Below are 14223 nucleotides of genomic sequence, written 5' to 3'. Positions count from 1 at the left end.
TCCTCTCCAAGCCTGCTGCATTCCACAAGCAGTTCTGCTAGCAGGTTCCGCCGCGACTTTTGGAACACTCTTGAGTCAGGGCCCCTCAGTCCAAGTTTTTTGACAGAGGCGTACGAGGAGAATGAATGGTCCCTCTCCAGGCGGTTAAGCCGCAGAGGCGGTGCCGTTGCTGCCTCCGGGCGCTGGCCGGGCTCTTTCTGCAGCGGATCTGCAGGCGAGCGCTGGAGGCTCCTCCGCCCCAGCCCCAGCCCCAACCCCAAACCTACCGTGGACTTGGCTGACTAGCAGCCTACGCCCTCCTCTCGCTCCTGTCCCTAGGGGGCAGGCGCTTTCCTCCCCTCCTGCCAGGGTCCGACTCTAGTCCCCAGCCAGGAATCGTCCCTGGACGCGCCGCCGCGTCGGGAGTTACGAGGAGACCCCCTCTCCAAAGTTAGGAGTTCCAGAGAGCCACAGGCACACCTGAGCCCTTAACAATGCTGAGGCAGGTGCGGGCTGCCCAGGAGAAGCAATGGACAAGTCCCCGAAACGGGCCGGGCCACCCCCAGCGGCTGCTGGAGGGAGCCGGGAGCAGCGCTCCAAGACCCGGCGCACGTGCGCGCTGGTTACCTTTGGGCGCTCGCAGGTGTCCCCTCCAGTCCTTGCAACAGCAAAGTCCCATGGCAGCCTCCTGTGGCCCCACCGCTTGGCTCCGCTTCCAGCCGCACGCCGGCCCCCCCAGGGCGGCGCGGCCAAGGTCCCGCCCGCGGCAGTGCCCAGTGGGGCGCCCGGGTGCGCGCGGGGCAGTCGCTCCGTAGCTCCTGGCCCTCACGCTTCGTCGCGGCCCCGCGCCGCGGGCATCCCAGCCTCGGGGCAGACCCTGCTAATCAATAGGAGAACGCGCAGATCGCGCCGCCAGCCCGCTTTTATCTTCGCGCGCCGGGGCGGCCCCGAGCCGGCTCCCTGCCCTCGCGGGCGCCCTCCCCACGGCCCGTTACTCTCCCGGGACGCCGAGCCGCGCTCTCACCCAGTGCCGCCAGGGGCCGCTGCAGGAGACCTGGCTCCCAGCTACCGGGAGCCAACCGATGGCTGGAGGCCACACTGGCCTGACCTATCTGCATAGACCTGCTGGGGGCCACAGTGGCCTGAACTGCCCTTGCTGTTAAAGGGCAGCGCCTCGCCCTCCTCCAGCATCCTCTGAGCAGTCTGTTTTTGGGTGACTTGGGGACGGCGTTCCAGGGTTACCTGGTTTTCATTTTTCCACATCACCTGAACTGTGTGCAAGTAGCAGGAAGAGTGTTTGCACAGGCTACCTAAGAGGTTTGCTGGGCTACCTCTGGACCTAGTGATTGAGTAAACCAATTCCCTTTTGAGACTTTTCCTCACCTAAAAAGTCATTGAGCACAAATTAAAGGTTTTATGGTGTTGATTAAACTCTCTGGGTTCATTTCCCCCATCTATAAGATGGAGAGCAAAGTAGAAATTGTTTTATTTGGGTCATTGTGAGGATTAAATAAGTTGGTATATATAAAGGAACTGATAGCACAACTGGCATGTTGCTAAATGCTTTGAAACTATGAACTATAGTCATCATCAAATGACAGTGAGGATTTGGGTAAAGGGTGTTTTTATCACGAGGGTGTGTTTGGTGTAATCACTTTGGATGCTGCTTTTTAAAACTAAAAATGCTGAAACCCTGGGACGCTGCAACTCCATTTCTCAGTATGCATCCCACAGAAATGCTTACCCACATGCCCAGGAAAACCCACATAGGACTATTCATTGCAGCTTCACTTGTAATTGTAAAAAAACCCAAACAAACAAACAAAAAAACCTGGAGCCACCAAAATGTTCATCAGTAAAGGAATGATCAAATACATGGACATTTTCATAAAGTGTTATATGAAAGGAAGAGGCTAAGACTAAACATTTGAGATTTATGGATTTGTAACATTCATGTAAAATACATACAGAGTATTACTGTAGTGTTCATTCTATACCTGACTCTGTTGTAGGCACTTAGGCCTAAAGAAATATGTGGAGAGAAATCAGGAAACCAGGAGTAGTTCCTTCTGGGGAGAAGGTGGGAGACAAGAATGGAATAAAGTGGGTGCCAAAAGACTCTGGCTTTCTTATAATGGTCTCTTTTCATAAAAGAAAGGCATATCCATGCATTATTGTACAAATGGTCCAAAAAGAGGAATTATATTTCCTCGTACCTTTATTCTAAATTTTCCCCCCAGTGCTGGGTATTGAACCCAGGACCTTGTACATACTAAGTGATTACTCTGTCACTGAGTCACACATCCTGCATTCCCTGGCAAGGTCCTTAACGTGAGTTTCTTTCTCACCCCTCCAGTCCCTAAGATCTGTTCCTGACCTGGAAGCAAGACTGAGGTGTTGGGGTTGATTGAGACTTTCTCCATTTCTCCCCACCCCCATCCTGTCTTTAGAGACCAGAGAGACCAGTCTGGAAGGCAGAGGCTCCCAGGCTGAGAACAGAAGAGTTAAATGAGAAAGGGGTGGAGGGACTCTAATGACTTTAGAGCCAGGCAGAGGTTTTCCCAGGAGTTAAGTCTTCATTCAAAAAGAGATTAACAACAGTGGGGCAGATTTCTGCCTCTCTCTCCTTTAACTCCCCCAGAAAGACGAGGGTGGGTCTTTGGGGAGAGACAGAGTTGTCCCACAGCAGATCCGGAAAGAAAGATGTTTTCACTTCATGACATGTAGGCGGTGGTTACAAAGTGAGAGTAACCGAGAAAAAACTGGGAGACCTGACTTCTGGTTGCTGCCAAGTCATTTGAAACAGTTTTAGCACCAGGCAAGATCCTTAGTCACAGCGGGCTTAATGAGGCCCCAGGAATTCCAGGCTGGAGCTCCCTGCATTCAGGGAGCGCATCTGCAGGGAGCGAGCCCCCGGGTGATTGTCCAACGGCCAAGTCCTACATTTGGAAAGCAAGATTTAAAAGAAAACATCACAGCAGCCATTGTGGGCCGCCTGTTTATCTTTCTAAGAGGAAGTAGCAAAGCAGGATTGTTCAAATGAGCCTATTATAGAGGGTCAACGTCCTCATTGAACCGTTCAAATATATTTTGGGATACGCGACTTTTCAAAGTGGCTTTAAATATCAACTCCCAGGGCAATTCAACAGACAAATAGGAAAACACGAGTTTCTAGTATTTTTTTGCCTTTGGTTTCACAAACTGTAATTCTTATTACACATTGTCATTTTTAAATATAGTTTCTAGCTATGTCTCTTTCTCAGAGGGAAAGGAAAATAATATTCACTATGTGCTTCCCACCATGTGTCAGACAATTCTCAAATGTTATTATCTCAATTAACCACAGAACAGCCCCATGAGGCAGATGCCATTAGATTCAATTTACAGAGGAAGAACCCAAAGTTCATTGACGTGGGAAGTGGAAGAGCCAAGAAAGATAGTCAGACAGATGGTGGATAGGTGGATGGATGAATGGATGAATGGATAGATAGGTAAATAGCTATATGGATGGTAGATGGGTGAATAGTTGGATAGATGATTTAGAGACATTTCTTAAGTTTGGCCCAAAGTCTTGAGATGTACAGTCTTGAGCTGTGCACATACTGGAAAAGTACATAAACATGGAATTTGCTTGAAAAATCAAATTTCCTGAACATAGCTCCACCTCCCCCCCAAATTGATCATGACCCCAGACTATCTTGAACTGAGTTAAAATATTAGGATAATTCAAAGTTAAACCAAGCTGCCCCACTCCAAAAGGGGAAGTGGGAGCCCCTAGGGTAGGCAACCTCTTCCACATCACAGAGCACAGGGCAGCTAAGCTAGAACAGGGGTGGTGGGTGCCCAGTGAGCACAGTGGGCTTTGGAAGAAGAGAACTAGATGACAGTTTTGGAGGACAATGTTCTGTGAGGTAAGATCTGCCCCTATCTGCCCAGAGCTCCACCTTCTGCTGCTTTATTCTATTTCTTTGGGAGACCTAAAGATGGACAGTGAGCATGTGGGGCTGTTTCTAGGGAGCTTGCTTCTGCTAGGCCCCTGGAGCCTGTGAATCTCGAACCCCTGGTTCCAGATATGTCCCAGATCCTTCAGGGATTTTCTTGGACCCTCAAGACTTGATGTTAATAGCCCTTCTCCAGGAACCTGGACTGCTTGCTTCTCCCAAGAACACCAGATGCAACTTCAGGGGACCATCTAAAGGTGTGAGCTCAGCCCTGGCCATCATGGTGAAAGGGTAGAAACGGGCACCTGTGGGTCGGGGTGGGGGCTCTGGTGATTCTTCCTTCCTTCCTTCCTTCATTTATCCATGCACAAATAGGGACTTGACACAACTGAACACCTGATAAAAACAACCCAGGGGATGAGCTCGGGGTGCTGTGAGGGTATCCTTGGAGCCATGGGTCGGCAACAGAGACGCAATCTGAAGGGGAGTCCAGCACCTTAGAGGATGGTGTAGGAACGGTCCTCCATGGGGCAGCAGTTACCCCATGAAGGAGCGTGGTCTTTATCCAGAGGGTAGGTAGGCCACCACAGGCCACCACAGGTCTCTCAGAATGTTTTGTGTACTTTTACCACAGTGTGCAGAAGCCAAGTGGTTTGCATTTAGCTTTCTGGCTGGATATTTAGTTAAACATGATAACTAGAACCCTTCTCCCCACATCATCCCTTATCAACAGAAAAGCAGTCATTATTCAACTTCACAAACTCATTGTTCTGGTTTCTTTGTCTTTCTCTTTTTAACTAAGTATGATTCTAGGGAAGATAACCTTCTTTTTCTGTTTGAAGTAAGGCCCGTAAAGCTTTGTGCTAGAAAAAGTTGTGGATCCCTTAAGAACTAATATGCCCTTTTGTTTCTTTTAATGCTTTTTTTTTTTTAGTTGTAGATAGACACAATACCTTTATTTTATTTATTTATTTGTGGTGCTAAGGATCGAACCCAGGGCCCCACACATACTAGGTGAGTGCTCTACCACTGAGCCACAACCCCAGCCACCCTTTTAATGATTTAATTCTCTTTTATCTTTTTGCTTTGGTTTCCAGGAAGCTCAGGGAAAAGTTAAAGTTTGTCTTTGGTAAGTATAAAGCTCCTAACAGTCTTCACATTTATGTTTGGGTTCCTGATTTTGCCTTTCAACTTTGATTTGCCTTTTCTTGGATTCTTGATTTTTTTTTAACACTTACTATTATATTCTAAGCATTCTTATAAGAAGACATTTCAAATCCTTTGAGGAAAAATATGGGTAAAAGTATTTTTAAGTCTTTTTTGACTTCTAAAAATTTATTTTTAATTGATACATAAAAATTATACATATTAATGGGATGCCATATAATGTCTCAATCCATAATATACATTGTACAATGTTTAAATATATCTTCAAAACTATATCATTTCTTCATAGGAAAAAATAAATTTACACTGTACAGTAAATCAGTGTTATCTATAGTCACCCCACTGTGCACTATCTTCTTTCTCTTTTTATAATGCTGGAGATCAAACTCGGGGCCTCCTGCATGCTAGGCAAGTGCTATACCACTTAGCTTCATTCCCAGACCTTTTCTTAGATTTTACTTTGGAGACACACTAGATTGCCCAAGCTGGACTTGAACTTGCAATCCTCCTGCCTCAGTTTCCCACGTAGCTGGAGTTACAGGTGTGTGCCACCATGCCAGGCTCAGAACAACTTTGGAGATGAAACCCAGGGTCTTACTCATCCTAGGCAAGTACTGGGCCATCAAACCCACACCAGAACTTCTTTGCTCCTGTCAGAAGTTAGTAAATTTCTCTTAAGGGGCATATACTTAACATATGTAAGATTTTCAGGGCATACAGTTTCCGTAGCAACATGAGTCTGCCCACACAGTGTGAAATCAGCCCTAGCCAATGCATAAATAAATGGGTGTGGCTGTGTTCCAATAAAACTTTATGTACAAAAAACAGGTGGCCGGCCAGATTTGGTCTCCAAATTATAGTTTACAATCTTGTAAAAGAATTTTAGAGCATTGGGGGAATTGTTTCCTCTTAAGTTAAGAAGTACATGGCTTTGAAAAACAAGTGAGTTCCCAACTCCAAGATGATGGGAACTCTGTCCAAGATGTCTAGTCTCCATTTCTGGGTGACAGATCCGGGAAAAGCAGCTGTGAAAGCTGTCTGGGTGGTTTGGCTTTTGAGAGGGGCAGGCATGCCAGGATGGGGTCGGCCCCTGACAGGGCAGGCTCTGAGGTCTGCCCAGGAGAGTTCATTCCCTCACACATTTGCAACGCCTACTCCTGGGGAGGGAGCACGGGGCAGGGACCGGAGGTGACAGGCCAGCCAGGTTCTCCAGCTCTGGCCCAAGGGCCTACAGCCGGGCAGTGGATGCTGTTCGAGGAAGGAATGTGTCTGCAGCTCCAAATTCCCACAGAGAAAGACAAGGGGAATAGTTGGAGAGAAATTCCTGGGCTACATTTTTCTTGCTGTTCATGTGGCCTGAAGCCATTGAACTTGGTCAGACTGCCCAGAGAGGGATTTTACAAAGCCCATTGTCCTGTTCTGAAGTCTCACCCCCACCCCCACCCCTGCCCCCACCTGCTCTTGCTGCCTTTCTTTCTCCCCCACTCCCAGGAAAAATGCATCTTGGGAAAGAGCCGGAGCATGGCCATGGCAGAGAGGGCTTTTGCTGCCTGCTGTGGACAGATGCAGCAGCGGCTCCAGAGGCAGGCAGGGCATGCCCTGGTGGCTCCAGCAGCTTCAGGCCTTTCCACGCACTAGAGGGGTGGTCTTAATTGTCTGTGAGGGAGTCACCTATTGGCATGCATGCTTAGTAATAAAAGAACACATATTGAGCACTAACTGTATGCCAAGCACTATTCTGAGCATGTCATATACATGAACTCATTAATCCCCACAAGAGCCCTATTATAATCCCCATTCCACAGATGAGGAAACTAAAGCATGAAATGGTTAAGTGGCTTACCCATGATCCTACAGCTAGTAAGTGGAAGAGACAGGATTTAAGATGAAGTGTCTGGCTCCAGGGTGACGGTCAACTCTCGTTTTTAGTACACGTTCAGCATTCTGCTTACACACATCTCTGATAGTGTGTTTCAGCAGTTATGACAAAAATTCTTTCTGCAGAAAGTTTGCGATAGATAGGGCCTGTGCACCTGACAAGACTCCCAGTAACTCCTCACCACAGGAGATGAGACCCCTTACCATGAACTAGGCCCATCTGGTATCTGGTCCATGGGGCTGGTCCCAGTACTGTGATCTGGGGGATAACTCGTGCTCCTAACTGTTGCTGTAGTATCCAGTGTTGCCATAGGAGGGCCCTCAGTTCCTCAGTAAGTCTCTGCAATGTTCCAGCCCCACGTTTGGTGTTCTACCTATACTCCATGTCATCGACACCATAACTCTAAGACTAGTGTTAATCACCTCACTTCACAAATAAGAAAACTGGCACATTAATGAAGTAATTGATGTGTGCTCCTTTAACAAACAACTCCAAATTTCAGTGATTTAATCCTCTAAAGATTATTTCTTGCTCAGGTCACCATCGCTTACAGGTCAGCATGAAGCCAGGAGGGAGAAGGATGCTCTGTGGGGTTGCTAAGGGACTGGGTTCCTTCTAGGACTTCCTCCTCTAGATCCTCTGTGTTTGCTGTCAGGCGGGGGGACCTCAAGGAGATTTAGGGACTGGTGCTGATGGTGACCAATGGCAGCCTCTATGGTCACTGGTCACTCCTACCCACACTGCATCAACCTGACACCTTAGTCACGGGAGTCAGTCTTACTGCAGGGGAGTAAGGAAATGGAAGCCACCTGCATAAGAAAAAAGAAAGGGGACTTGGGTGTTCAGAGGGTGGGGTACTAAAAATGGCAGTCAGGCCATTTGGTGCCTAAACACGTGCTTCGAAGCCGTACTGCCTGAAACGGATGCTAAAACTTTCAGAATTGAATTCCAGCTTTCACCATCTTGAAACATCACTTCTTCACCTGAACAGTGAAGAAGTGGCTGAAGGTACTGAGGGCTGTGAGCATTGCTTGTGACTCTGCGAAAGAGTTTGGCATGTAGGAAGTGCCCAGTGCCCCTTTTTTCGGTAGCCAGGCAGGCCTAGTGGGTAGCAGGGAGAGGACAGGGAGACTCAGCTCTGAGGAGGGAGGTGGGGAGCAGCATAGTTTGCCAAAGGGTCAGAGCACTGCCCTCGCTGCTGCCACCTAGCTGTGGAAGAACAGAGGCACAGAACAGCCTTCCCAGGTGTGGTCCCAAGGAGCATGTGTCTAGGCCAATTCCATCTCTGCCTGATGCCCAGAAAGCTGCCGAGCAGAAGCTGTCCTGGACTGTGTGTCCAAAGCACAGAGGGTAAGTAGAGCCCCCTGTTCCCTGGGGTTTTGCTGTGGAAGCCCCAGCTCCTCCAGGGTATTTCCTGCCTCTTGAGAACATGGGAGCGTTCTGCTCTGTCTAGAAAGGTCTGTGTTAGATATGGGTGTCAGGATGGCATCAAGCAAGTCCCTCTCAAGCTGGCCTTGGTGCTGGTGAGATGCTAGTGGTATGGAGATGGGCTTCCCTCATGGGGAGGGATGGGGCTGTCGAATCTCTCCGGTCCTGACCTCCATGCTGGGGGAAGGTCTACAAAACCCCTGGTACTCCCTCCTTTACTATTTCCAGGGGTGAGTTGGCCCCAGATGGCTTGGCACTGGACAGCTCCTGAAGACCACTGGCCACTTGGCCCCTGGTACTCAGTACCTGATGGGCTCACAACTCCCAAGAACGATTTCCGTGGCCTCCGCATCCTTTCCACAGCTTCTGCCCATCCAAAAGACTTCCTGAACACCAAACCCAAGAAACAGTTTCTAGACTGTGGACTCCAACCTAAGGGGAGTTGTGAAACCAATTCTGTGTTTTTTTGATCAGAATTCTTTAAAATCAAGCAGGGGCTGGTGTATATACTGGGCCTGGAAGGAGAGTAAAGTTTATTTCTTGTCCAAAAAGCATGAAAACACTGTGTTGGTCTATGTCATTCCTTCCAGAAAACTTGAGGGCTCTTTCCACAAATCAATCCAAATCTCTCCTCCTTCCCCAGCTGTCCCAGATGATCACACCACTTCTTTGGACTAAAGAAGGGCACAATCCTTGCCAAAGCACTCAAAACTAAAAAAAAATTAAAAATAAAACTCACCACCTGTAACAAAAAAAAAAAAATTCTTGTTATACACTAATCCCAGGACACTGGCTGTTTACCAGTCTTGCATTTGCATATCCAAGAGGGCCACTTAAGTGACCCTTCTCAAGACAAAGAAGATCAGCTTCTCTCAGTTAAAAAAAAAAGAATCCTCTGGTCTCCACATTCCTTCAATGCAAACCCTTGCACAGCAGGCTAGTTCTTACAGCGCTCTGACACTTCTGCAGGACTGCTCTTTGCTTCTCCAACATTCTTCCTTCCACCGTTTTTTTGTGAAGTACCACTTCACGCCAGACATGGGAAACTAGAGAGCCCTGTCCTGGAGGCCCCCCCCCCCACCTCCCTTCTCAGTCTGGGCTGTGTACATGTGATGAAGACCCTGGTTCCCACCTCCCTCTCCAGCCTCACTCCCCCTTACCTCCCCCACCTGCCCTCACCCCACGGTTTCCAGCTCTCCAGTTTGGCCCCAAGCCCATCAGGAAAAGCTGGTTCTTCAGGATGCTGGAATTCTCCATCCTTCCTATAATTGGGTAAAGGGGGCACTATGGTCTGAAAGTCTCCCCCACAAAGTTCAGGAGTTGGAAACTTATTCCACAAATGCATGACAAGGTTTTTTGGAGATGAGGGAGGTAGTTACAATTAGATGGGGTCATGAAGGCAAGGCCCCGGGGTTGGCATCAGTGGCTTTATAAGAAGAGAAACAGAAACCTGAGCTAGCATGCTGGCCCTGTTTTACCATGTGATATCCTGTGCTATGTTAAGGTGCCACAGGAAGGTCCCTACCAGATGCTGAGCAGATGTAGTCCCATGCTTTTGGATTCCCAGCCTCCAGAATTATGTGTTAAATAAACTTCTCTTTATGAATTATCCAGTCCATGGCATTTAGTTATAGCAACAGAAAATAGACTAAGACAGGGAGGTTCTCAAGTTTATTGGGCAGCTGCTATGTGTCAGGCACCACACCAAGGACCCTGCCAAGGACCTTCAAATGTCATTATTGTCATCATCTGAAGAGGCTCAGGGAGGTGAAATGGTGAAATGGCCTTCTGAGGTGGTGCACACAACCAAGAAAGCAGCAGGTACTCCTGGGCTTCTTGGACGTCTGCATTTCTGTTCTTCCCAACCTGCCACAGGCCCTTGGAGCAGCACCAGGAAGTCCCAGGGCTGTGCTTCAGGCTGAGCAAATGATACAGCATAGTAGGAGGTGCTGGAAGAGGGCAGGTGGAGGAAGACGGATGGCCCACTAGGGCTTCTGGGTTTCAGGCCCTGAAAGTGTGGATGGGATTCCAGGTCTACACCTGTGGGCCCTGCTCCTGGCAGGGTTTTCCCCAGCTCCACAAGGGTACCTGGGGCTGCTGTAGCAAATTCCCACAAACTAGGCATCTTAAATCAACAGAAACTGACACTCTCAGAGTTCTAGAGGCCAGAAGCCTGGAATCAAGGTGTCAGCAGAGCTATGCTCCCGTTGAAGGCTCTAGGGAAGAATCCTTCCTTCACTCTTCCTAGCTTCTGGTGTTTTCTGACATTCCCTGGCTTTTACACATCTCTCCAATCTCTGCCTCCACCTTCAAATAGGCTTCTTCCCTCTGTGTGTCTCTGTGGGCCCTTTCCTCCTCTTATGAGGACATCAAGCATTGGATTTAGGACCTGCCCTAATCCAGTGCGACTTCCCCTTAGCTAATTGTCCTGGCAACTGGCAAACACTTTACTTCCAAATAAGGCCCCATTCTGGGGTTCCAATGGATGTGAATTTGGGGGGAACACCATTTAACCCAGAACAACCACCTCCCTCCATTTCCAGCAGTGGCCCCCCAAACTCTGTCGTCTTGTTCTCGAGTCAACAAGAAAGCATCAAGGAGGGCTGCAGAATATTCTGATCTGGTGTTTTCTGGGATTGTAGCCTCAATTTCTGACATTCCAGTATTCCAGAAAAATGTGCTTTTATTTATTTTTATTTTTTATTTTGTTTCAGTGCTGAGGATTGAACCCAGAGCCTCATGCATGCTAGGCAAACACTCTATACTTACCACTGCGTTACCACTCTTACTCTAGCCCTTTCTAAATTTAATTTTGTGATGGGGTCTTACTAAGTTGCGTTGCCCAGGCTGGCCTGGAACTTGTGATCCTCCTGCCTCATCCTCTCAACAAGCTGGCATTACAGATGGGTGCCACTGTGCCCGATGATAATGTGCTTTGAAAAATGCTGAATTATTAGTATTATTTTTGGAGGGGGGGGTACCAGGGACTAAACTCAGGGGCACTCAATCACTGTGCCACATCCCCAGTCCTATTTTGTATTTTATTTAGAGACAGGGTCTCACTGAATTGCCTATTAGTGCCTCACTTTTGCTGAGGCTGGCTTTGAACTCACAATCCTTCTACCTCAGCCTCCTGAGCCATGAAGATTACAGTTGTGCCCAGTGAATTATTAGTATTTTTTGATAAATTCTTTAAATATCAGAATCATTTATATCCAGGGCTACCCTACAGTGGAAGTTGGATCTAGTAAAGGAAAGCTTATTTACAAAGTGTTTTTCTGTCCTCCGCGGTCTTGAAGGAGAGTGCTATGGTTTTGAGGTGGTTTGAACAGGTCCGCCAAGGGTTCATGTGCTGGAAGGTTGGTCCTCAGTGTGCCAATATTGAAAGGTGGTAGGACCTTTAAGGGGTGGGGCTTAGTACTAGGTCATGGGTCATGGGTCTCAGAAGGAATCAGTGTAGTTCTCTTGGGACTCGTGGAAGTTGTTATAAAAGAGTAAGCCTGGGAGCCCGTTGTGGCGGTGAATGCCCATGATCCCTGTGGGAGGCTGAAGTGAGAGAATCACAAGTTATGGGCCAGCCTCAACAACTTTGTGACATCCAGTCTCAAAATAAAAAATAAACAGGACTAGAAATGTGGCTCAGTGGTAAGCTGAATTACTAGTATTATTTGGGGTCAATCCCCAGTACTAATAAGTGAATAAATAAATGAAAGGACAAATGGTAATCTTGGACCCTGAATCTCTCTGGTGTCTTGTCTTACCATGTAATTTCTCCCTCTCACAATGACATCATCCTACAACGACATCATCCACTCTGTCATGTGATGCAGCCAAGGGGGCCCTCACCAGAATCCAAGCAGATAGGGCCATCCAATCTTGGACTTAAAACCCCCCCAAACTATGAGCTAAATAAAGCTCTTTTCTTCATGAAGGATCCACCTTTCAGGTATTTTGTTATAGTAACAGAAAATAGACAATGCAGCAAGGAAGAGAACAAAGGGGCTTCTCTCATCACATAAATCCTTATTCTGGTTCAAAGATTCTTCAGAGCTGTGACATTTGAACCACAGCTCAGAAATTGCTTGGGCAATTCTTTGGGTTTTCCACTTCTGTATAAAAACACTGGAAATGATTAATACAAATCAAAACACTTTGAAATGAAATAAGTAAGAAATTGTAGCTCACGATCAATAAATATTGGAGACCCTGTCAACAACAAGAAAATAGTTGAAAGAATAGTTTCCACAGTAGCAAAAAAGAAATGGGATTATTTGATTATTTCATTTCATCTGCTATTATTTTTTATTGGGAGAGTAATATTTTTAATGTTTTTATTTCATGGGTCTATGTTTCAACTTCCCTGGATTTAAAAATTTTATGTATTCAGATGGTTTTTAATGGAAAATATTGATATCTCACATCGATATTTTGGAAGTGTATGGAAATAAATATTGGCTTTCTTACATGTTATCTTGCTCTGACACTTCAATATTAATGCCTTACCAATTAACTGTCTACAAGTGACTATAAAGTAGTAATTTATAAATATTTAGCAATAATTAATGACGTGCCAGGTACTCTGCTTATTGCTCTATGCGGAGCTACTTTTGTTGCAGTCAATTTACAGATGAGGATCTAAAGATCAGGAGTTATGTGACTTACTCTGGATCCCAGACCTGGGCAGAGGCGGATTGACTGAGCATCTTGCCCTAACCATGACCTTACACGATAAATGATTGGAGATGTCAAATGATTCAGCCAGTATTCAACAACCATCACTTTCTAGCTATCTTTTTTTAAAATTTATTTTCCCACATTTTTATTGGTGCATTATACTTGTGCATACATGGGGATTGTTGTTACATATTCACACATGTACACAATATAATTTGGCCAATATTACTCCACAGCACTTCCCCAACTCTCTCCCCTACTCCCAGCCCTTTGGTCCCTTTCCTCTACTGATCTCCCTTTGACTTTCATGCAATCTACACCCACCTTTATTTTCCTTTTTTCCTTTCTAGATTCTGTATATGAGAGAACACATATGCCCCTTGATCTTCTGAGTTTGACTTATTTTGCTTAACACGATGATTATCCATTTCCCTGCAAATGACAAATTTCATTTTTTTTGTGGCTGAATTAAATTTCATTGTGTATATAAACCACATTTTCTTTATCCATTCAACCATTGATGGATACGTAGGCTGATTATACAACTTGGCTTTTGTGAAATGTGCCACAATAAACATGAGTATGTATATACCTCTACATTGTGATGACTTAAATTCTTCAGGATAAATATGGAGGAGTGTTATAGCTGGGTCATATGGTGGTTCCATGTCTAACCTCCATACTGATTGGCATAGTGGTTGGACTAATTTACAATTCCAGTTACAGTGTAAAAGTGTTCTTTTTCTGCCACATCCTTTCTAGCATTTATTATTATCTGTATTCTTGATGACTGCCATTCTAACTATTGTAAAATAAAAACTCAATGTAGTTTTGATTTGCATATCCCTAATGGCTAATGACGTCGAACATCTTTTCTTTTGTTTTAATTTTTTTATTAGTTGCTCAAAACATTATAATGATCTTGACATATCATACATTTGATTCAAATGCGGTACGTAAACTTAATCTTATTTTTCCATGTGTACAGATTGCAGGATCCCATTGGTTATACAGCCACATTTATACATAGGGCCATACTAGTGTCTATTGTATTGTGCTGCCCTTCCTATCCGCCCCCTCCTTCCCTCTTTCTACTCAATCTACTGTGACACGTTTTTCTCTTTTTTCTTCCCCCTCACACCATCTCATATGTAA

The 14223-nt window shown here is 46.2% G+C and overlaps 1 protein-coding gene across 7 annotated transcripts in view; it reads right to left on the bottom strand.

Moving 5' to 3' along the window:
• Nucleotides 1-14223, bottom strand: part of Arhgap22 (Rho GTPase activating protein 22) — a 191130-nt gene that overhangs the window by 68485 nt on the left and 108422 nt on the right. The window contains exon 1 of one of the 7 annotated variants that reach the window (XM_040272609.2): nucleotides 607-962. The exons of 5 other annotated variants lie outside the window; for them this stretch is intronic. In XM_040272609.2, the coding sequence (XP_040128543.2) occupies nucleotides 607-658 (52 nt within the window). In that variant the 5' untranslated portion in view covers nucleotides 659-962. Of the gene's footprint in view, nucleotides 1-606; nucleotides 963-14223 lie in introns of those variants that run through there. One more of the 7 variants, XM_040272610.2, reaches the window with a different exon arrangement.

The sequence above is a fragment of the Ictidomys tridecemlineatus genome, chromosome 1, assembly GCF_052094955.1.
Source record: "Ictidomys tridecemlineatus isolate mIctTri1 chromosome 1, mIctTri1.hap1, whole genome shotgun sequence".
Classification (NCBI taxonomy): domain Eukaryota; kingdom Metazoa; phylum Chordata; class Mammalia; order Rodentia; family Sciuridae; genus Ictidomys; species Ictidomys tridecemlineatus.
The sequence above is the reverse complement of the archived record's forward strand: the minus strand, read 5'-3'. Positions and strand labels throughout refer to the sequence as shown.